The sequence below is a fragment of the Diabrotica undecimpunctata genome, chromosome 2 (genome assembly GCF_040954645.1).
Source record: "Diabrotica undecimpunctata isolate CICGRU chromosome 2, icDiaUnde3, whole genome shotgun sequence".
Taxonomy (NCBI): domain Eukaryota; kingdom Metazoa; phylum Arthropoda; class Insecta; order Coleoptera; family Chrysomelidae; genus Diabrotica; species Diabrotica undecimpunctata.
Genome location: NC_092804.1, coordinates 43,233,374 through 43,257,985, shown reverse-complemented (window position 1 = coordinate 43,257,985; position 24,612 = coordinate 43,233,374). Strand labels below are relative to the sequence as shown.

The 24,612-nt window shown below is 32.2% G+C and overlaps 2 protein-coding genes across 3 annotated transcripts; one reads left to right on the top strand and one right to left on the bottom strand.

The window, feature by feature from the left end:
• Nucleotides 1–7,321: 7,321 nt before the first annotated feature.
• On the bottom strand, nt 7,322–24,608 carry LOC140434463 (uncharacterized). 2 transcript variants are annotated; one of them, XM_072522757.1, is made up of 3 exons: nt 24,288–24,608; nt 14,671–14,715; nt 7,322–8,821 (listed from the first exon to the last, which is right to left on the bottom strand). In XM_072522757.1, exons 2-3 carry the CDS (start codon nt 14,711–14,713, stop codon nt 7,581–7,583), a joined length of 1,284 nt encoding a protein of 427 aa, XP_072378858.1. In that variant the 5' UTR covers nt 14,714–14,715; nt 24,288–24,608; the 3' UTR covers nt 7,322–7,580. The 2 variants fall into 2 exon arrangements, with proteins under 2 accessions (XP_072378858.1, XP_072378859.1); XM_072522758.1 differs by lacking the exons at nt 7,322–8,821; nt 14,671–14,715 and adding an exon at nt 19,956–21,095 and having other exon boundaries at nt 24,288–24,442.
• On the top strand, nt 8,869–14,711 carry LOC140434464 (uncharacterized). Its single transcript, XM_072522759.1, has 2 exons — nt 8,869–10,635; nt 10,729–14,711. Exon 2 carries the CDS (start codon nt 10,742–10,744, stop codon nt 11,483–11,485), a length of 744 nt encoding a protein of 247 aa, XP_072378860.1. The 5' UTR covers nt 8,869–10,635; nt 10,729–10,741; the 3' UTR covers nt 11,486–14,711.
• Nucleotides 24,609–24,612: the final 4 nt, after the last annotated feature.

The window sequence follows — 24,612 nt, the reverse complement described above, 5'->3', positions numbered from 1 at the left end:
GAATTTATAGTTGTCTAAATGTTATGTTTTCTCACTACATTATTGTATATTATAGAAACGCGGACGCTTAACAAACAATGCATGGATAAAATGAGATGAGATAAAATATCTAAAATGCTGAACATACTGAAAAAACTGGATTGGGCAATAAATTCTTACAAACGATTACAAATGTATGCTGGCATCAAGAGACAAGAATAAAAGTTGAACAAGGTAAAATAAATATAAAAAAATAAGTGGAAGGAGTTCAAGAAACATCTCTAAATTTATGTAATGACAATGATATTGTAACTAAAGAAAGCTTTAAGGATGTTGAAACAACATACTCTTTACTTGTTTCGCCTATATAAAGTTTCATTATTATGAATAAAAAGCTAATGTTTTTTATCAACTTACAAAAGTATAGACTTTCTCAAATGCAATTCTGATCATATTCTTGAAATTGTATGGAGTTTGAGAAATAAGTAATTCGCCTGGTAATAAAACTGAGTATTATAATCTAAAACTAAAATTCTAGTATTTTCAAAGATGTCAACAAACGTACATTTAAATGCCAAGGGACAAATAATAGAACAGGTAACTTCCATAAAAGATTTGAGAGCAATTATCAACAGCCAGTGTAACCCAAAAAAAGATATTTTGTCAAGAATTGCATAAGCTAGTAAAACACTCATGAACATGAAAACATTTTTTATAATATCAGACCTTAGTCTAGAGCTCAGAATACGAATGATCAGATGTTACGTTTGATCAACCATCACCAGTGTCGGGAATATTCCCCTGGCTGTGAGCGAATGGATATTCAGTATGCTCTCTAATAATAATAATAAGTACATGTAGAAGACGTTTCTGTTAGAGGCATTGTTAAGAGGGGGTGTCTACAGGGAAGGGTGCTATCACCACCCCTCTTGAATATAGTTCTAGACACCCTGGTTGGTCAACTCTATACAACTGCAAGCAGCAACGGGTTCTACACAATAGCCTATACAGACGATATGGCTGTCCTGCAAAGCGGTAAGTTTGAGAACACACTATGTGAGAGACTACAAGTTGCTCTTTGACTAAAAGAAACGTGGTGCAAGGAACACTGTCTATAAAACCTAAGAAGACATAGATGGTCCTCTTCTCCAGAAAAAGAAGAACCACGGGCTTAATACCCTCAAGGAATCTAAAGTACAGTCTAAACTTTTCTGAAGTGGTGAAATACCTTGGTATTACCCTTGACAGGAAGTTAACATGGAACTCCCACTTAGATGGTAGAGCTAAAAGAGCATATATTGCCTATGAGCAGGCTCGACGGACGGTCGAACGCACCATTAGGTCAATGGTAACTTACGGAGCTATTGCTTGAGTACCAAAAGTGCTACAGGTAACAGCGATTAAGAAACTAAACCATATTCAGCATATGGCTTGCATCAATCAACAGGTGCCATGAAAACAACCTCAACGACTGCAATGGAGTTGGTCATTGGCATCACCCCTCTAGACATATATGTCAAACCGGTGGGGCTGGTAACAATGATGTGACTGCCCAATTAGCTAGGAAGGCCGCAGGTCTAAGACTATTAGCATCTGTAGATCTTTTTCGTTGGTCAACTACAACAGTCCAACAATCGCGGAAATTGTCAAATGTCACTCCCACGCGCAAACCATGAAAAGATCGAAAGAAGGGCAAGGATGTAGATTTGCCAGAGTAACACTAAGTTACCTTGAAAAGTCAGCATCAAAGAAGTACTTAAGAATGACCACGAAAAACCCACGCTTGGCGGTTGGCTTTTTAACTAGTATTATCAACTAAGCAAACATCTCCACACACTGGGGCTAGTAGACACACCTCTATTCAGGAAGTGTGAACGTGATATCTGCCCACATAAGGAAGATATCCCCTGGTGACTTGTCCGCCTTCCTAGAAATGGCAGATGGACAATGAGCTAAGGACGACATCTCCGTGGGAGGATGCACAATGGGTTAATTGTGGCCTAAGTGCTGTGGAACTTAACTCTCCCTCCCTACTCTACAGATAAAGAACATTGCATATTTGTAATGTATGCAAAAGGTAAATACAAATTTAAAAAAAGATCACAATCCATTATTAGAACCGGAGATACAGAAATTTACCATATTTTTAAGTTCATTCTCACTTTTTGAACGCTCGAATTTTTCATTTTCTCTTAACATGATCCGTCTACAGAGTTCTATTAAATAATGTAGAGGTTTTCCCTATTATCTTTTAAGACAGAACTGAAGCTGGCTAGAGGGCGCCATTTTTCGGCGGAAAAAAATAAGGGGGCAAGAATTTGAAAAGTAAACGATTGAACACAGTTTATCTATACTGTGGATTGAATGTAAGGAAATTTTTAAAGATCTCGCTTAGGTTAGCTTAATTTATGAATTTTATGATTGAATAATGAAGTTTGGGACTTGTAAGTAAGCAAAACAATTGTTTTATGTCAAAACGATTACAAAACATATACCTATCCCGCGGGTAGATACCTCATAACTCTTAGATCTAGATGGGTTAGATGATTTTAAGGAACTTTTCTTCTCTATTTTCTTCCACGTGTGAAAGTTTTTATTTAATTAATTACTGCGTATATACTTACGTGTATAATTACATTAACAAGTGATCAGCAATGACATAGTAGGTATATTCTTATTCATCCATATTTCATTTTTCACACACATGATTGAGACCTGAATTTAAACCTCAGCAATGACAAAAACTTTGTCATTGGACAGACAGACCACGGCAGCATTGTTTCAACATTCTAAGCTTTTATCAAGCGGCTTTTTTAATATTAATTTTACAACACAATTTAGTAAATCAATTTTAAGAAAAAGAATTGTTGATTGGTTAATTTGTATATTTATTATTTGTATTATATATTATAATAATGTAGATATCTTAACAAAATAAAAACCGGTTGCCTGTAAAGTCGGTTTTACGGGCGAAGATTTTACGTGACAACGTCTTTTTCTCGGTAGAATATTTATTGATATGAATATTATTAAATTGCACAATAGGAACAAGGAATTGAATGAAAATAAGAATTGCACAAATTTTAACTATAGAAATATATTTTGTTTACTAAAACATTGTACATGTAAACTTAAACTTAACTAATTTCTATTTGAGTGATTTTGTTGAGGATAGGACGATGATAGGAGAAATAGCATCGCACCAGCGGACCGATCATGTTTGAGTGGGAGAGAGACGCAAGGCATTCGCCGGTCCGGCGGGCCTCTCTCTCGTTCGGTGACTCATGGTAACAGACGTGAGCGGGCGTTACACTTTTTCATGAGTGACTCCGAGTCAACCTAATTTAAGACGTTGTCACGTCAACAATTAAGGTTTTTATAGAAAGTTCAAGAATGATTGAATAAGATATATTTAGTAGGTAGTCCATGCCTTTTTGAAGTAGAATTTACTTTTTCAGTCCTTTGTTTTCCTGGTGCTTAGTCTAACCCTAAGGTATTCATGGCTAGCCATCTTAATGATCATGAGCGTAAAATTTCAAACATTGTTTACATTTTGCCCCCTTATCTGTCCCACCTAGTGGACGACACTCGCACTAAACTTTAAAAAATCACATATTTTTCCCTAGTTCTATTATTATTACTATCTATGGGTCCAACTAATCTTTATTTCAGCCTAATTTTTAATAGCCACAGACAATGCAGTTTAAGTTTAATATCATCCTTATTTTTTACGTAAACGTCATAGAATAACTTCGTTTTTTGTTTAAATTCGTGTAAAACTGTCAGCTTATTACATATTAAAAAATGTTTCGTCTATGAGTACCTAATATATTACAAGGAATTTTAATTTTTTATAAGTTAAAAATAACACTAATTTTGCAAAACGATTTTCGGTTATAAAAATGATTTTTTTGTGCATATTAAAAATAAAGTCTTCACCTTTCATATGGCACCAGAAGAATTACCATATCTTCATTATTTTATGTCTTATGTTATTACAAAAAAATGACCTATAGGGTAAAACTTAAATAACTTTCAAACTAATTGATGGATCGAGCTGAAATTTTGAGTCTGTTAAAAACCATGAGCAATTACAAAAGTTGATGTTTAAAACAGTTATAAAATTAACGACTTTGCCTTCTTTTGCTGTTTTTGGAACAGAATAATTTAAAAAAAATTTATATTAAGCCATTTCAAAGGTTTTTCTACTTCTTAACATATAAAATATTTATATTTAGGTGTAAATACCTTTTCGATGGTAGGTATGCGAAAATTCGAAATAATCGGATTTTCGCCGAAGTTTCTACAGGAAACGTTCCGTAAGAAACTTTTATATGCATTTACGAATAGGAGAATACATTGATAATATGTTGCCAGTTAAAAATGGCAGCAAATAGTTTTATAAGTCAATTAATGGTAAATAATTTTTGAACAAAAGTTTCGTTTATTAATTTTTTAAATAAAATACGCTGTTAATAACGTATATGTATGTTTTTTAATATGGTGATAGGGTTGCCAGCTGTTAAAACGCGGGGTGTCAAAGGGGATGTTAATAATATACATATTATCACTGATCAAATCAGTGTCGTTGTGCGCTAGCTCTATTTTACTTTATACTTGATACCTCTCGCGTTTTTAACAGCTGGCAAGTCCAATTTGAACTCCGCCTATGGTGACAAATGGGTGGATCGAGTAGCTCAGGAGTCAACACTGCCGGTCCTAAGCCCTGGTAAAGGAAGTAGGTTGGGCAATGGGCTGACAACTCACGCTACCCACAGAGACACTAAAACGCACACAATTCTATATAGTGGAAAGGAACAAGGAAGCAAAGAATGTAGAGTTGCATTTGTGGTGGATAATGATTTTAAGTAAACAATCATAGACTTCCAGGCAGTCAGTGAAAGGATATGCAAGATAAGAATTTGCACCCACTTCTTCAACTTAACAATGATAAACATTCACTGTCCAACAGAAGAACAAGAACAACATACAAACGAAAGCTTCTACCAACAGCTGGAGATAGTATATGAGGATGCGCCCAAAAATAACATCATGATTATAATGGGTGATATAAATGCTAAAATAGGCAAGGAGCCGCAGTTCTGAAAACACCCACTGCACAATGAAACAAGCGGGAATGGGGAGTTTTTGATAAATTTTGCCACCAGTAAAAATATGGTTATTTTCCAGTTCCACTTGCTTCCCACATAAAGACATACACAAAATGACATGGATTTCACCAGATGGAACCACAACCAATAAAATCGACCATGTGCTGATAGACAAAAGGGCAGCCAGTAGTATCTCAGATGTAAGAACACGACGAGGAGCATGCTGTGGGTCAGACCATCTTTTATTCCAAACCAAATTTAGATGCAGAGTTAACAAAGAAAGAAACGAAAGACAACAAAGAACGAACAAACTGGACCCGGAAAAACTGAAGATTCACGAATGTAAAGAGAAGTTCGAAGAAGAAGTCGCAAATGAGTCAAGGACGCTAGAACCGCACTCCATAGAGGGCAAATGGAATATCAAGACAACAGTACTGACAGCGGCAACGTCCACCCTGGGAAACAAGAAAGAGGAGCATGGTTTGATGACGAGTGCAGACAAGCAATAGAGTAGAAATACAAAAGATATGTAGAAATAAAAAAAGAGCCTATGAAAATGGACAAACAGAAAAATGGAAGAAAATTTCAAAAATAACGAAATTAGAGGGGCTTACGAATACCTAAAAAAGATAAAAAGTGGGTATAAACCTCAAACAAGTCTATGTAAAGATGAAAGTGGGCAAATAATCAGTGACCAACTTAATGTCACACAATCCTTGTAGCATTATTTTAAGACCATACTTGGTACACAAGTAGACATGTAAGATGAAATGGATACGAACTACGTAGAAGAGAATGAAGTAGAGAATGGAGTAGAAGCTCTAACCATAGAGGAAGTTTCCGAAGCTATTAAGGCCTAGAAAAACAATAAAGCCCCGAGAGTTGACGAAATACCTGCAGAACTGTATAAGGTATTTGGCGACCACCTAGCAAGTCACATCCACGCGCTCATCAAACAATATGCATAGTTAAAAACGCAAACAAAAAGGCTAGGTCTGGAAATTAACACAGAAAAAACAAAAATAATGATACAGACGAGAAGAAATATAGCCCCACAAAACATTATACATGAAGATGACATTGAAACAGTTGGAAAGTTTACATACCTGGGCTGGGAGTAGAAATATATGCCGACGGATCAGGAGAAATACGGAAGAGAATAACGCAGGCAAACAGAGCTTATTTTGCCCCCTCCCATATATTTCGATCTAAAAATATCCACCGAAATACAAAGATGAGAGTCTATAAAACCTTAATTCGACCAATAGCATGCTATGGCAGTGAAGCATGGGTCCTGAATGAAACATCCAAAAGCAAACTCGATACATTCGAAAGGAAAGTACTGAGGAGAATAAAACAACGAGCTTTATTAACTTCATAAGGAAGCACCATTGTCAGACTTCATTAAAATACAAAGATTGCAATGGGCCGGACAAGTGATAAGAATGGGAGAGGATAGGCTACCAAAAAGAGCACTGAATGCTAGAACGCAGGGAAAGAGACCGGTTGAAAAGCCAAAAAAGCGCTGGGAAGACACAGTAAAGTGGGAGTCCGTGTACAAAGAATATCAGCCACAGACAAGCAAGGGTGGAGGCAAAAGCTAAATTTGGGCTGTAGTGCCGTAGAAGAAGAAAAACCCCAATATGCGACAATTTTTTCTCAGGCAAGCTTATATCATCATATTAAAAAAATTAGCTTCAATTTGATATAAAAACATGCATATAGATTATGACCAGCGTATTTTATTTAAAAAATAAATGAACAAATTAAGTACATACTTACCATTAATTCAATTAAAAATATTTGCGACCACTTTTTGACTAGCAACCTGTTATTAATGTATCAATGTATTATCCTATTCTTAAAAAAATATGAAACAATGTGAGTTTGATTAACTACGTTATGAACGTAGTGATCTTGCAGTAGGATCGTAGACTAGTATAGATTTGCTTACTGTTAAGGTATATATTATCGGAAAAACTCGTCAAATACTGAGAGTCAAATATTGAGATGTCCTGAAAAAAACTTATTTTCCTTGACTGTTATAATTATACCACGATATTAAGGGCGACAACAGATCTGTCAAACTACATACAAATACTCAAATTTTACTCAAATACTGAAAATACGGCGTTTTTACTCCGAGAAGAAGCAATACCAGATTTTAGAAAATTTACTATTTAATGTGCAAACATCTTTATTTTAAACATTTTTAAAAGTAAACCAAACTATAATTATAATGAAGTATTTGTTCAAATGATTTAAATCGTATTTGAATATTTAAATACAAAGTGTAATTCATACTTTTTGAGCTGCTGACTAAAACACGGACAACTTTTCTAATCGTTCATTTTATGGCGATCATTATTATAATTTGCAATATAAAACCACAAAACAGGGGAAATAATAAGCAGAGAATAAGAGGGTTTATAAACAATCGACATATTTATTGTCCAGTTTCTGCCATTTTCCTCTTTTTAGCGTCAGTAGCTATTTTAATTCATCGTTAGCGTCAATTATTCGTTTTAATAACTTCCTTAAAAGTTTACCTACTTTGGTATTAATATGAGTTTCAATCAGTCTAATTGTTTCTTGTATTTGAACATCTTCAGTAGATTTAAGTTTTTTCAAAATTTTATTTATTGATTTAATTGTTGTCAGTTCATTTGACTCTAATGTACTATCTGTTGGTGAACCGATACTTAAAAGATCACTATGCAAATAGTTGACTTCCAATTTATTTTGTATGGGTGTTGGATCATTAGGTATTTCTAGTTGTAATGTACCCTCAAAGGGTTTTACTTTTGTTTTTACTACTTTTAATTTTTTCTTCGTTTTTGATAATTCTTGGGAACGAGATTCCCCATCGAGTGACGACTTCTTAATAGTCAGGTTCACTGGAAATTCTACTTGTTTCTTTAACTGTCCTGTAGACTTATGCTCCATTTTTAAGAAACCTGTATTATTCTTCTGTTTTATACTTCCCAGTAGTGATGTATTTGACTGATTGAATGTATATTCTGTTGTATTAATGGATTTGTCCGAAATATCTTTTGAAGTATTAGTAACGCCAGACATTAAAGCTTTTGCACTTTTCTCGATTGTATTTTTAACTTTTAATTTATGGGTATCACCATGTTCGGAGTTAACCTCGTTTGATAGATTTTCTTTTAGTTGACTTTTGGCGATATGTGTTAATTTGTTCTTTTTGCTGGAACTAGCTTGTGAGGAGGGTATAAACAGTTTGTCGTGATCTAATTTTGTTGACTTATTTGGTACAAAACTTGGTTGAGAATGTACAGCTCGTTCCAACGGAATTTCTATTTTGTCGGTAGTTTTTAATCGAATAACTTTTTTACATCGAATTTTTAAATTAAAAAGTATCCGTTTTTCTTTTTTAGTGAGATTTTCTTTCTTAAGTAATAAGTCAATTTTTTTTCTTAATGTTCTAACGTTCCTTTTTGCGTGCTCCTCTCCTATTTTCAATTGCTTCAATGCCGTTTTCATGTCAATAACTTCTGGATGAAGCTTTTTCTGCAAATTTTTTTTTAGTGGATTGATCTTTTGGATTTTTTTAGGTTGTATTTTATCTTGTTTCTTGTCGCTATATGTATTATTCAAATGCAGTTTAGTTTGTTCTGTTCCTGAGTTATGTCTGCGAAAAGTAGACTTTTCCACACCAGAAGTGTTTTCCTTTTTTCTAGTAGATTTCATCGTGTCTTTAGGCTTATCTGAAAACAAAAAAATCTTATTTTTCAAGCTATTTAATTTTTTTTACGAACTAAATCAAAAACTCAGTGTAGAAACAAATTTATGCAAAAATAAATAAATAGAAGTACAGATGCATAGAAAACATGTAAAACAAGCTGTAGATAAGATAGACAAAAAATTATTAAAAAATAATGACAAACAAGTTAATTTTCGACGAAATATATCTCCGAGCAGATGAAAATGGAACTAGAATGAGAAGACTATAAATCAATGGAGGAAAAACAAAAGAATTGTGGAAAAAAGAACAAAATTTATATTAATAACTATAGGTATATAACTTGGGAGAAAATGAAACTTTTAAGTATTTGGAGATACTAGTTAATAGAACAAATTAACGATCGTGATAATATGAAATCAATAAGGCAAATATGTTTCAGATAGATAGGAAAAAATATTTGAAGTAAAGGTAGCAAAAAATAGTAAGACCGAGGGTATCAAAGGACAGTATTCAGGCTATATTCAGTGCCAGTCTACTCCATGTTCTCTTTCCCAGTAGCTATAGATCTGCTTTCACGTATTTTAGGAAGCGTTTTCTTTTATTTTCCGCGCTGTCTGTCCCACAAATTGTTCAAACATTGATTTTCGAGCCAGGTCTTCATCTTTCACGGATGAAGGCATGCGTCATTCATCTCAATATGTAGGTTTTATCTGCTTTTATATTTGGTTCTCTGTATACGTGGTAACCTCAAAAAAAGTCTCTGAGCCATATTTTATAAATTTTAGTTTTTATAATATTCTCGAGATATTATTTGGTTTTGGTTGTTTTGTTAGATCAAATGGTTTGTGCACGAAGGATTCTTCTCGTCGAGACACGACGAGAAAACTCGCATATAGCAACTCTTAACAGCTTCGATGGTTTGTCATTTACAATGGACTGTTTTCATTTTTTTACAGAATCTTTCCGCTTTTTGCAATATCTAAGTATTCTAACACTTACTACAACAATTTTACAAGGTTGTGTAAATAATAAAGCATGTTTTATAAAAATAGCAATAAAATGCATGTATCAATAAAGTCAGGTTAGAATTTCTTTAATTTAAACTTTTAAACTATATTTCATAGAAATACAACACTAAATTATGATGGCATTAACGTAAAACACACTATACTTAAAAGAAAAAGCAACAGAGGAAGCAAACTGTTAACTTTATAGAAATTAAAAAGTCTTGAGATTGGGCATTTCAACTTTTGTTTGGAAAGTAATAATAACAATATGACAGCCGTGACGTCACACTCCGGCTGTTCATTAAGTTCTGCATCTCTAAAGAATTGCTGGGAAACACATATATTTATTTTCTAGACGTTTATTACAAGTCCCATAGTTTTTGAAGCTTCCTATAGTTGTGAAAATGTTTAACTGCAGATTCGATTCTCTCTATAAAGAAATTGGATGCTCTTTTTAAATATTGTGCCGTTGGATAGTTTGGTTCCAGAAGTTCATATGACTTTCTCCAGAGATAAGTTAAAGAGAGTGCAGAAAAGTGTGTTACTTTGCCGAACGTCATACTTAACCCTCAATTACTACTACCCGTCATGCTTTTATTTATGGTGTACTTTTTAAGTTTGGCAACACTGGATACTCCCCGTTTTGGTAGTCTTTTGCAATACCATGTGCTTCGTTTGCCGGTACTTTCTAGTAATTAAGTATTGTTTATATAGACGTGGCGTGAATTTTATGTTTAACTGGGTCCTAAGGACTCATCAGCAATAAATGCGCGACAATTTGATAAGTGTCTACTAGATAAACTAGTTAGATTTCTGTTGTTTTTGCAAGGTAATTATTTTTTTATTTTTATGTATGTTTTATTAGTACTAATAAGGTATTCGCTAATATATTTGTTAATTTTTATTATGTTTTCTTTTTTAGATAATAAAAAACAATGGCATTTGACTTGAAGGCCATAAACAGAAATTCTCCTAGCACAAGTATATCCGGAGATGAACCAGATATAGAAGCTGCGTTGGAGGAACTTGAAATATTGTCAGAGGAGATTGATGAGTATGATGAGGACAATGAAATATTTAGTGACCACGGCTTCCAAACAAAACCAGAAAATTCTGACTCAATACAAGAAGAGTTGCCTATCAGAAATAGTTGGTATGGTAGAGATAATTTCAAATGGTCCAAAACGCCTGCTATTAGAGGTAGGACTCCTGCTCATAATTTAGTTACAATCTTGCCTCGCCTTGCTGGTCCAGCTGGTAATAAAGAGAAAGACCTACTTTTTCGTGCCACTATGAGCCTGGCAAAAAAAAAATTGGCTGCCGTCTCAGAATTATTTGATAAATTTGTAGCTAGATCGAAGTCATGTTATTCTATGGGAATTTATCTAACTGTATACGAGAGGCTTGTACCATTTCGGGGAAGGTGTGGATTTCGGATGCATATTCCGAACAAACCTGCCAAATACGGTATCAAAATTCAGTGTTTAGCTGAAGCTAAAACTCATTATCTGGTAAATGCAGAGATTTACGCCGGAAAATGTGTAGCTGATGCACCTAAGTCTATATTATCCAATCTGACAAAGGTTCCACCAGAAACATCACAGGAGACAAGTGGTACAGTTCTGTGGAACTTGTCGATGAACTCAAGAAACATGACTTGTCTTACGTGGGGACTTTAGGAAAAAATAAAAAATTCATACCACCTGCATTTTTGCCGGACCGAAAACGTGAAATTCCTTCATCCGTGTTTGGTTTTGCAACCCCTATAGTAAGCCATGTGCCAAAAAAAGTAAAGCCGTTATATTACTTTCCAATATTCATCATAAAAATTATATTAACACAAGAAGCAAAAAACCAGAAATAATTAATTTTTATAATGAAACAAAATCCGGAGTTGACGCTTTAGATGCAAAATGTGCGTTATATTCGTTGCCCAGAAGAACCAACCGTTGGCCAATGACCGACCATTTTTTTGCTACATTAAATATTGCAGGTATATATTCTAAAGTACTGTACCAATTTGCATCCAACGATCAAGAGATAAAACTATATTCATGTATAAAACTCTAGGGAAGCAATTACTGGATGAACATTTGCGACTCAGAATGGCCAACAAAAAGGTGACCTCAAAAGTGCGAATCCTCATTGCTGAAGTATTGGAAGTCTCAAATCCTGTTTATTTGCAACCTAAAGCACCACCTGAAAAAAGCAAACGAAAAAGATGTGTGCCCTATGCCCCACCAATAAGTACAGGAAAACTGTTTTCCAGTGCGAAAGCTGTAAATTGCCTATTTGCAATCAATAATGCAAAAAACTGTGACCCAAGTGTTTTGAAAATTAATTTTGTTTTTTTTTTAATTTAAGTTATTTCAAGTAATTAACAATTTACGTTTTTGAATAAAAATTTGCTTTTTTATTAGTTTATTGCGATTGCTTTAAGGTATCTCCTGAGGACTCTTAAGTAGTAGCTATGTAATAGAAATGTGTCGGTAGTAGCTCAGGGTTAATTATGATTGAGCGAGACAGGTCTCCACCTGACCGAATCTTAATTTCTACTACTACTACTTGTCGGTATATAACGTTCTCCGCCGTTTTCCGACTTCCAATCGCCACTTAGTCCGGTTGTTCCATAGGTCTTCTTCTATGGCCCTCTCTCTCAGTTCTTTATTTAATCCTTCGCTCCAACTTTTTCTCGGTCTACCTCGTTTTCTCTTTCCTTCTGGTTGCCATTTTAATATTTCTTTTGGTATTCGTTGTTCATCCATTCTTTGTATGTGTCCGAACCAGATAAGTTGTTTTGTTGTTAGGTCATCTGTGATTGTTCGTTTGATTCCCATTATTTCTCTAATGCGTTCGTTGGTAATACTTTTTCTTCTAGATCTTCCTGCGGCACTCCTCCAAAAATCCATTTCCGTCGCTTTCAGCGTTGCCAGTGTTCTTTCTTTTAGTGGCCATACCTCACAGCTGTAGAAAGTGATACTTTTTACTATGGTCTCATATATCCTCTTTTTATTTTCTTTGCTGATAGATTGGTCCCATAAAATGCTGTTTAACATTATGATTGCTTTTCTCCCTGGCGTATTTCTCTCTCTTATGGCTTTGTCTATGTGGTGTTATCGTCTAATATGAGATCTTTTTGTTCTACTTGCATGCACAGGTATTCGGTTTTCTTTTTAACCTAACCCAACCTTACTTTCTACATTGCATTTTAAAGAGTTTTCCTGTTTATGGTAGATTACAGGCAGATTTAACATCAATTTGTCTCAGTGTTGATATTTTCCTATTATACGAGTATCTTGTATAATAGATAGTATCCTGTAGTTAAGGTATTCAAGCAAATGGCCATTTTTGTGGATGGAACATATTGTTACAATGATCCACTCCTCTGGAAACGCTGTTTCCATTAAATATATAATTTTTCCGGCTGATCCAAGCAGATTTGCTGGTAAGTTGTCTGTTTCTGGAGATTTATTGTTTGCAACTAAAAGTTTGGTAGATTATGTTGTTTATTTTCTTCATATTCTTCTATCTCTGGTTGCTCGTATTTGTTTTTAGATTGTCGAACCTATTCTAGAGACGGTGTTAGCTTTTTTTGAAACACGCTGTAGAAAAACTAAAGTAAATCCTACCTAAAAGTAAATGAAAATAATTGCGCAGAACTAGGACCAAAATATAAAGAAAATAATACCTTTAATAATAAAAAACAAAAATATTAATGAAAATGAAAAAACTTGGTTAAACAAAGAAAAACACTGTAACATATGGCAATAAATACGATCAAATTAATAAACACATAAGAAAAACAAAAGTAATTTGAAGCAGCTAGTGAAAAAGAAACAAAAAAGAACAATACTCCGATTAAGATTAGGAATAACAAAATAAAATAATACCGGTACTCAAACGAAGGGCAAAATATATATGTAGAAAAACAGCTAATGTAATGATGTAGGTTAAAGTCGAAAATAGAAAAAGAAACATGTGAGGAAATGGTGTTTGACATTTACAAAAATATGAATGTGAAACTATCTCTCGGCGAATATAGAAATTTGGTAATGTAAAATATAAATTAATGTTTTAAAATGGCCATAATGCAAATGACACTACATTCTGTAATATTTTAAATTTAATAAAAATTGAATAACATTTATGTCAATTTACACGATACCTGATGGGAGATCGATTTATAAGACTAAACATCAAACGAATAAATAATTCACTTAAATACTAGATTAACTATCGCTTTCGTTTTCGCTAGCATTTGATACAACGTCAGAAGATTCTTCTTCACCTTCTTCAACTTCATCGGCGGATTTTTCCACTATACTTTCGGGTTCAGATAATTCCTTCCCTATTGATAGTTCTGTTTTGTTTGGTGCCACTGTATCTTTATTTGTTGATGCTGCAATTCTTCTTTCCCGTCTCTTCTCTGTTTTTGTTTTACGATTTGAACTTTTTTCTGGTGGAGGATTTAGTTGGCCCCCTTCCGCCAATTTTTTGTATTTCTTTAATTGTCTCAATTTTCTTGTTGCTGTATTAGTCAATTTACCCCTGCTTTCAATAGCATTGATTTTGTTTTCCAATTCTTTAATAACTTTTTCTTTCTCGTAGTTGTCTGAAGAACTTACTTTTTGTTTGATGATAAAAAACTGGTCTTTCTTTGGTTTCTTATCAGAATTTCGTATAAATGAGCCAGTCTGTTCCATATCATTTTTAATTTCATTTTTCTCTATATCCGGTTTAACATGCGGAAACTGTTTTTTTGGTAAAGTCTTATGAATATTCGGTCCCCCTCTATTTGTTTTGTTGTTTTTAAATTTCGGGTGCCTCTTTCCATTCTCTTGTTTGCGTTTTTGGGAAAACTTACCTCTATCAGTGAAGCTTCTCTTATTCGATTTTGGTTTAGTCATTTCTGAAATAAAATATACATTTTTACTGGCCAGTATACAAACAATATTTATTGATAAAAAGATAAGCCGAAACTAAAATGAAAATTTATAAGATAATAAGACCAATAATGTATACCTTTTTAGACGAACACACTTACTGTAACAGATACAGCAATTACAAATCTTCGAAACAAAAATAGTAAGAAAAATATTAAAAGCGAAGATATCGAACGTACAGTTAGGGCATAGATAAAAATGAAACCAGTAATAAAATAGAAGGATGGACACCGGAAGGTTGGGCAGAGAATTACAATCAGATTATGGGACATACCGAAAATAAGTAGGGAACAGGTGGAAAAACATAAATACTAGAATAGAATGGTTTGATGCATCACATAAAAAGGATTTTCAAGAGTAAGCATATATAATTTTAACAGAAAGATACAATTTATGCATGAATTTACTGACCAGTATGGGGGTGTATTAGAAGCCTCTTCTTTACATAAAATAAGCCAGTTAGCTGCAATGTGACTGGTACATATCAGATAACTTCCAAAAAAAAAATAGGACTACTCAATTGAGTGATTTGTGGAAATTTCATTATTTCATATGAGTAAGTTTACTCAAATTAAGTAAATTTGAATTTCTTTCAGTATTTAAAGTTTATATATATATATATATATATATATATATATATATATATATATATATATATATATATATATACATATATATTATATGGTATTGGATTCCTAATCAATATTATAATAAAAATACATTATTTAAGGAAAAATCTAACAGAAAATAAACTTAAGTAGCACCAAATGGAACCATTAATAACTTAATTTCATTCTAACCAGTAAGATTGCTACAATAAAAGATGTCAGTGTAATAAATAAATTTCAAACAGGCAGCGAACATAGACTAATCAGAGCAGAAATTGTTCAAATCTGAAACTAGAAAGAATAAAATTAATCACAAAACCAACAGTAACCGGTACAAATATTAACAATCTAAAAGAAAACTCATCACTACCAAAGGACAATTGATGAAAGATTATATGACCAAATCGACAGCTCTCAATTAATGGAAATCATCCTTGATAGTGCCAAAGAAATTTGAGGCCCGCAACTACAAAATGAACATAATAAACTGTTTGATAAAACCAAAATAATGCTAAAACAAAGAAGGTAAATGAAAGTAAATAGTAACATAAAGAGAATACAATACACAGAACTTTGTAAGACAATAAGGGCATAGTATTAAAGAACACATAAGAAAAGACAATGAAATACTGATAGAAAATGCAATCGAAAACAAAAAAAAAACTATAATAAAACAAGAAAAACATTAATTATTGTGAAGAAGCAAATCGTTGCTCTAACAAACGAAAGCACCAGAATAAATGAAATGATACAACTCGTGACTAAATTCTACAGCGAACTATACCAAAGCCCCCGAAAGACTTGAAGTAGCAATCAGTAACCAAGAAGATGTACCAGAAGTCCTTCCGGAAGAAGTAGAATCGATAATTACAAAAATTACAAGCGGTAAAGCAACTGGAATAGATGGCATAACAGTGGAACTGCTTAAGTACGCTGGCAAAAAAAACTGGAAAATCTTAGCAGGCATATTAACGAACTGCCTAAGATCAAGATGCATACCAGATCGCTGGAATACAGCAAACATAATTCTCATATATATATATATATATATATATATATATATATATATATATATATATATATATATATATATATATATATATATATATATATACTCTATGACTAATTAACACTACTTTTTTCATCTTCTATATTCATAACATCCTGATATTGTCCCGAAGCTATTTTCCTGTGACATTTTAACACAATTTATGATAACTATTGGGAATTAACCACAATTTTAGTTTAAAGTTTATTAAATGTGATCCAGTTTTCTCTCCTTTGCGTCTTAATTCCATCTTAATCTCAGCTGCTCTTACGACCTGCTTTGACCCTAAGCATCACGGTATTTTGTCTTAACAAAATGCTTGCTATAATAATGGCAATTTGATCTTATCCTAACACTAACTTTTTAGTCCCAATTTACTTTAATTGTATTATTCATTACATTTTTCTATCTAGTTACTTTACCATATTTTTTCTAAATATTTGATGGAAAACTTACAGTATATATTACATAAATTAAAAGAACTCATATAAGTAGTAGATATAAACTTGAAAAATAATACACAAATTGACAATTAATATAAGATGAGAATAAATAATAAATTCACTTTTTGATATCACATAAGTACTGTTTCTTTCATTTTGCTATTATATATGTCGATTGGCACATTTTTACCATGATTTGTATTGTGAAAGGTAGTGTAAAATGTATTTCTAAGTTGCCTAGAAGGTACACACAGATTAACGGCATTTAAAAGTTAGGGACAGATAAATTGACCTAGAATTAGTTTGAATATAAAATATATACATACATAAAATACATCATACATTAATCTGTGAGATTTAGAGTAGACTACTTCAATGGACTTAAAATTTCCTGGTAATCATGTGCCTGCCTAGGTATAGTTCATCAATATGAGCAGAAATGAAGAAATATGTGCTGAATATTTTTAATCAACTTTTTATGTAGGTACCTCATAATTAAGATCTTACCAACGCATAATATAACACTACTAGGCCTTTTTGAATTACGAGGCTTTTGGAGATGACTATCCAAATTATACTGAAACCTCTACTACCACTGACTTCAGAGGTCTCCATACCACCAACGCAGTATAAGGAGTCAATTGGTTTCTTAATTTTATGAAGTTATTTTATGGCATTTCTGAGTTTTTAGCTGTAAATAATTTTCTGAACACCACAACCATAGAGCATTCAAATCATCCTGGATAAAATTAATTATTATCTGACATTGTATTAACTTTTCTAAAGTTAATACAACTTTTTCATAGTTTGTGTTTTGAACGTTTAAGACATTTGCATTCTAAGGAAAGTAAAACTTATAAAATAAAAAAATAATGAATTACAGGCTAATGCTTTACTGAACAATCAGCTATGCAATATTAGAGACAAGTATGCAAAAGGGGAGAACAATAAAAATGAACATAAACCTAACATAAGTTTAATTAAAACTAAAATTACTTAATGAATATCAATTATTTAAACCGGCAGTACAAAATTATTTTTATATAAAACATGATGTGTGACATACATCTTATATATAGTTTTTAATCAGACTCTTCCCCTGACTCATCATCACCATTATTGTCTTGGTCATCATCTTCATCACTGCTTTCTTCTTCCTCACCACTATCATCTTCTGACACTATTTCCGGAACTTTAGCTTTACTTAATTTATTTTCCTCTTCATCATCACTATCATCTTCTGGTTCATTTTTCACTACTCTCTGGACTTTAGCTTTCTTTACTTACAGCATTTTCTTCTTCATCATCACTATCACTTGGTTCTTTTTTCACTATTTTCTGGACTTTACCCTTTTGCTGTTTGGTCTGTTTTCTTGCTGCAGCTTTCTTCATTTTTGCTGTGCCTTGGGTAGGCTCAGATTTAACACTTGGAGCTGGTGGTATGAGAGATTTGGCTATTTGTTTATACCTTTGCAATAATGCCAGTTTACGTACAGATGTCTTTGTTATCTCTTCTCTACTTTCTATGCTTTCTAAAATTCTTCTTTCTATAATCTTTAATTTTTCGTTTATAATTTTTATGGCTTCAGCTGTATCTCCTGACTTTATTTTGACCAGTATACTGGCATATGCTTGTCTTCTCTTCTTTTTTTTCACTTGGGAAGTACCTTCAACAGGTACCTGTTCAGCTTTTTTACATGCCATATTTGAAGCTACTACTTGCTGCTTAGCTGTCTGTTGTTTTTTCTGCCTATGTTTAACAGATATTTCTTGTTTAGGAGTTTTGACTTGCTGTTTTGGTGTTTTATTTTTTTCAGGAGTTTGTTGATTCCGTTTAGGAGTATCTAGCTTTGTTTGTTGCTTAGGAGATGACTGACCTTTTTGTATAGTTACAGATCTGGTGTGATATTTAGGTGTCTGTCCATTTTCCACTTTAACTTTTTTGGCAGAGTTATTTTTAAGACCTAAACTTTTTCTCTTATTAGGAGTTTTTGGTGCAACATCCATTATTTCTGAAATAAGAAAAAAGGTACATTCAATTCTTGTACCCAATACAGCTTGTACTTAATAACTCATAATATATAACTATTAACATTTGTTTTTGCCGTTTCAGTTTCCAATGTAGTGATAGGCGAAATGATTCATTTGAATGTTTCGAATCATTTGAATTAACTCACTGGGATGTTTCGAAACATTGAAACAATTGACACATTTTACCTGATACTGTAACTTCATATATTTCATATCATAACAATTCATTGTCAGTCGCTATGCAAAGATACAATATTTTGTGCAGATTCATTTTCTGTAAGGCACTTGACAGCAATGTCATTGTTAGAGTATTGTTGAATGATTAGGGATTTGAGCTTGCTAAGCACAAATTTATTGTTTTAGGTGTAGGTTAGATATGTTCAGTCTGGTTTTATTTAATTAGGTTTTTTTTCTCGGTAGTATAGATTTTTATTACCATTTTTAAATGAATACTTATCATTATCAGATATGATACATACTGACTCAATGTTTCAAAACAGTAAACATTTAAGGTCTCGAAACATTGAAACAGTTCTGTGACTATATTAACCTTTAATGTTTACCAATTGGCACTCTGTGGTGATTGTAATGTAAAATATAATTGTCATTATCGTCAATTGTCATTTAATCCCACATGTTTACAATATTTAATAATTCTTTGTTACTAAGGTTAGTAGTATCTATGCTTTGGTAAAATGGCACAATAGATTTAAGGATGGTAACAAAAAATATATTTAATCTACTTATAATCCACAGTACTTGGTGATTCAATGAATATTTGATATGTTAGTTCCAAAGTATTGTAAGTCAAATTGTTATTGTTCTCATTTAAATACTACAGTAGTTATACTTGCTATAATAATTACAATTAATTTTTTAGTCCCAATTTACACTTTTAATATTACATTTTTTTCATCTAGTTACTTTTACATATTTTTTCTGAACTTTCCTAGTTTGTGTTTTGAATGTTTCAAACATTTCCATTGTAAGGAAAGTAAAACCTATAAAAAATAATGAACAACCAGCTATGCAATAAGAAACGAGTATGCAAAAGGGGATAACAATAAAAATGAACATAAACCTAACATAAGTTTAATTAAAATTAAAATTGCTTGATAAACATCAATTATTTAAAACGGCAATACAAAATTATTTTTATATAGAACATGATGTATAACATATACATCTTATATATAGTTTTTAATCAGACTCTTCCTCTGATTCATCATCATCATCCTCCTCATTATCGTCTTGATCATCCTCTTCATCACCACTTTCTTCTTCACCACCTTCCTCTTCCTCGCCACTATCATCATCATCACTATCATCTTCTGGTTCTTCTGTCACTACTTTCTGGACTTTAGCTTTAGTTACGGTATTTTCCTCTTCATCGTCACTATCATCTTCTGATTCTTTTTTCACGACTTTCTGGACTTTACCCTTTTGCTGCTTCGTCTGCTTTCCTGCCGCAACTTCCTTCTTTTTTGGTTTGTCTTGGGTAGACTCAGATTTACCGGGTGGAACTAGTGGTGGGAGACCTTGAGCTATTCTCTTAAACTTTTTCAACAATGTCAATTTACGTAAACCTGTCTTTGATAACTCTGCTCTACTTTCCATAACCTTAATTTTTTCGTCTATAATTTTTAAGGCTTCAGTTTTCAAAGCTTTATCTCCTGAATTTAGTTTGACTACTATACTACCATATTGATGTCTCCTCTTTTTCTTTTTTTTATCATTTGGACTATCAGAGGACTGTGGTTTTTTTTCTTTTTTTGATTTCTCTTCCACTTGGGAAGTGCCTTTCAAAGGTACCTGTTTAGCTTTTTTACTTGACTTATTTGGAGCTACTACTTGCTGCTTATCTGTCTGTTGTTTTTTCTGTTTGTTTTGTTTTGGGGTTTGCTGATTTTTTTTCTGTTTAGGAGTTTGAATCTCTTGTTTAGGAGTTTGAATCTCTTGTTTAGGAGTTTGAATCTCTTGTTTAGGAGCTTTGACTTGCTTTTTAGGTGTTTTATTTTTTTTAGGTGTTTGTTGATTCTGTTTAGGAGTATCTAGCTTTGCCTGTTGCTTAGGAGATGGCTGACCTTTTTGTTTATTTGCAGATCCAGGCACTTTAGGTGTCTGTCCATTTTCCACTTTAACTTTTTTGGCAGAGTTATTTTTCACACCCAAACTTTTTCTCTTATTAGGAGTTTTTGGTGCAACATCCGTCATTTCTGAAATAAGAAAAAGGTACATTCAATCCGTGTACCAAACACTGCTAGTACTTAATAACTCACAATATAAAACTATTAACCCAGAACAAATGTAAATATATAAAGAGGTTCTGAAAGTGTTTTCTTGAAGCATGTTTCAAGTTAAATATTGTATTTATAAGAGATTACTCCAGAATTAATTGTCGTGAAAATTACATTAACATTTGTTTTTGACATTTCTATTTCCAATGCAGAAACTATTTTCAAAAAAATTTTATGAATTCAGAAATTATGTTAACCTATAATGTTTATCAATTGGCCCTGTGGCAATTATAATGTAAAATGTAATTTTCATTATAATCTATTATGGTTTAATCCCATATGAATATAATGTTTAATAAACATTTGTTACTAAGGTCAGTAGAACCTATGTTTTAATAAAATGTCACAATAGATGTAAGGATAAGATAACAAAAAAATATATTTAATCTACATATAATCCTCAGTATTGGGGGATTCAGTGAAGATTCAATATGTTTGTGCCAAAGTATTGTAAGTCAATTTTTTTCTAAAAATCAAATTATTAGTCAACAGGCAGACATAATTTTTGGTATTATGAATTGGATAAGTGTCCTTAGTTAATATGGGTACATTGATTCTGAATATGAATTTGGTTTGAACCCATCAAGTCAAGATTTTTCAGAAGATTAAAAAGACCTTGTGAGATATTTTGTACTAGAGCAAAGTATTGATATTTCAAATAGGTAAAAGAAATAAATAGACTTACAATCAATTTATTTTACTACCAAAACGACCAGTTTTGCTTTCTACACTTTGCAAAGCATCTTCAGGTCAAACTGTACAAAGTAAATTAAATGATGCCGGTACAAGAATTTTTAGATAATGATTCATGATACATAGTTCAAACTATTCTGTAATTGCTGATGAAGTGTGATCTTCGGTTAATGTTGTAACTGTCTGACAAGTAACAAGGAAGTTTCTTGAGGGTAGAGATGTTAACAAATGAAATAGGAGTAAGGTATATGTGATTGTTTGTTAAATGAAAGTGATGTTTTATATTATTTAAATTATTAAGTTATTTATATTTATATTTAGAAATGTGTGTTAATTTATTGAATTTTTTTTACAGTATGAGGACAGTTATATGACAATGAATGAAATTAGATGTACTATTTTGTGGGTGTGCAATTTCTTTGACTTGTAATTATCAATTTTTTTTGATAAAATGCATTTAATTCATAACTTTTTAGGAAAGGAACTAAAAAAGAGTAGATGTAGTGCCAATAAGCCCCCCTTTTTATAAGTTTTATGTCTGTTTTGTCCTTTTAATTGTATTCTGTTTGTCCTTAATTGTTTATTTTATAATTTTAACATATGAGATCACAATTTTCTGCCAAAACAGAAATTAAATGCCTTTTATCAAAAAAAAATTGATAATTACAAGTCAAATAAATTGCACACCCACAATATAGTGCATCTAATTTCATTCATTGTCATATAACTGTCCTCATACTGTAAAAAAATTTCAATAAATTAACACACATTTCTAAATGTAAATAACTTAATAATTTAAATAATATAAAACATTACTTTCATTTAACAAACAATCACATATACCTTACTTTTTTGGCTCCAGGACTGTGACCCCATGCCAAAAGCTTAGATGATGTGTGAATGACATAGTGCAAAAAGCCATGTTTTAGAGTGAATTGAGATACACATTCAGAAAGTTTCCTTATCAAAAAAGTTAGATCCTAATTTAGTAACAAGGGACCTTGTATGAGCTTTCCCACATAGTTCTGCACCCAAATAAACCCCTAAAAAAAGTTTGGGTTTTATTGAGGTTTAGAAGCAACATATTTGCTGCAAACCATTGTTCTGCATTAACTTGTGCTTGTTGTGAAGCTTCTCTGTCTGCATTAAGATCATATAGTGTCCTCAGCAAAAAGACTAAATGAACTAGTGAGGTATGTCTGTTGAAAAACATTAATAAAGATTAAAAATAAAAGTAGTCCCAATATTGGCACCTGGGGTAATCCAATATTTATAGCTCTCTCTGCTGGCCTCATTCCACCCACCTGCACACTCTACTTTTTATAGTTTATCACTTATCATGTTTACTTCAGTATAAAGCTGGGTGATCAGGACAAACCTTGGGCTTCACACAAAGTGTGCTTTCAGTGTGTTGAGAAAATGGACAAAAGATACACATAGCTCTTTGCCCTTAGGCATTCCTGTGGTATGGAGGGAACCAAAAACATGGAGACACCTGTTACTTTTGCTCCTGCGATGTCAAGGGTTTAAATTAGAAAAATAAACATACAATTCAGTATCCTGATTTAACACCTGCTAAATGACCTGTACCTGGACCAGGAATCCTCATTTTCCCAGAATCCCAGGAAAACTGGGATGTAATATGAGTGCCAAACTTAATTTTCTGGATTCCCATGTTGACTATTTTCCAGGGAGATGAAATATTAGGTTATATTATAAGTTACCAAGGAAGATGGAATATTAGAATGATGACTGATTACTGCTGTACCTTGAAGAGGGCTTCCAAAAATCCACAAAAAGAAAACTACAAAACTCAGTTTTCACGAAAAAAAAAAAGAACAATTTTATTCAAAAACCAAGGATTATATAGATTATAAGTACTCCATTGTTTTTTTTATAAACAACTCAATTTTGCATGTAATTTTGTATTAAATATAGTTACAACAAATATTTTCTCAGTATTTTTGGCAGATTCTATGAAAAATTTTAAACACAATTTCTCTGAAAACCTGACGTGCTGAAAAAAATTAAGCACAGATCACAGATTCGTGATCAGCACACCCCATTTACTATATTACACCTATTAAACTTAAACCACTTTTTCATAAAAAAAATTTGTGTTTGTGTTATTAGTACATCATAAATATTACAATTAAGTATATATATTATGTTCTGGGCAAATATTTAGTGTGTTGTCAAAATTAGAACTGAAAGAACTGTATATAAAATTGAATAATTGAAACAATGTGGCTTATATTTTGATAAAAACGTGTAGATGTATATTTCAGAAGGTTGTTACTGGATTTAATAAAAAAGATGCTATGTTGTTAAACATTATGAAATAAAGAACGGTTCTTTAAAGAAAATGTATATATACCAAAAGAAAACAAAAATATTCTAAAATAAAATGAAACTTACTTATTAAATTTGTTTTCTGCAGATATTTAAACAAAACGTGTACTGGACTCAAGCTAAACTTTGAGGTTAGATATAATTGCGGATGTACCTGGCAGCGTTTTGCGTTTTTGTAAAACAGGATCACCAACAATTTCAGTTATGTATCATTGATACCAACATCATTAAAGCTATAATATCATGGTATTAAAGTTTTCACATAAATCTATGAGAAAATTCAAAATTGGGTTCAATGATCGATTGCATATATATTTAATAATCAGTTTTAATATAATGCTTAGAATTTAATTGTAATTTAAGTAAATTAAAAAGTGACCATTCGCTAGAA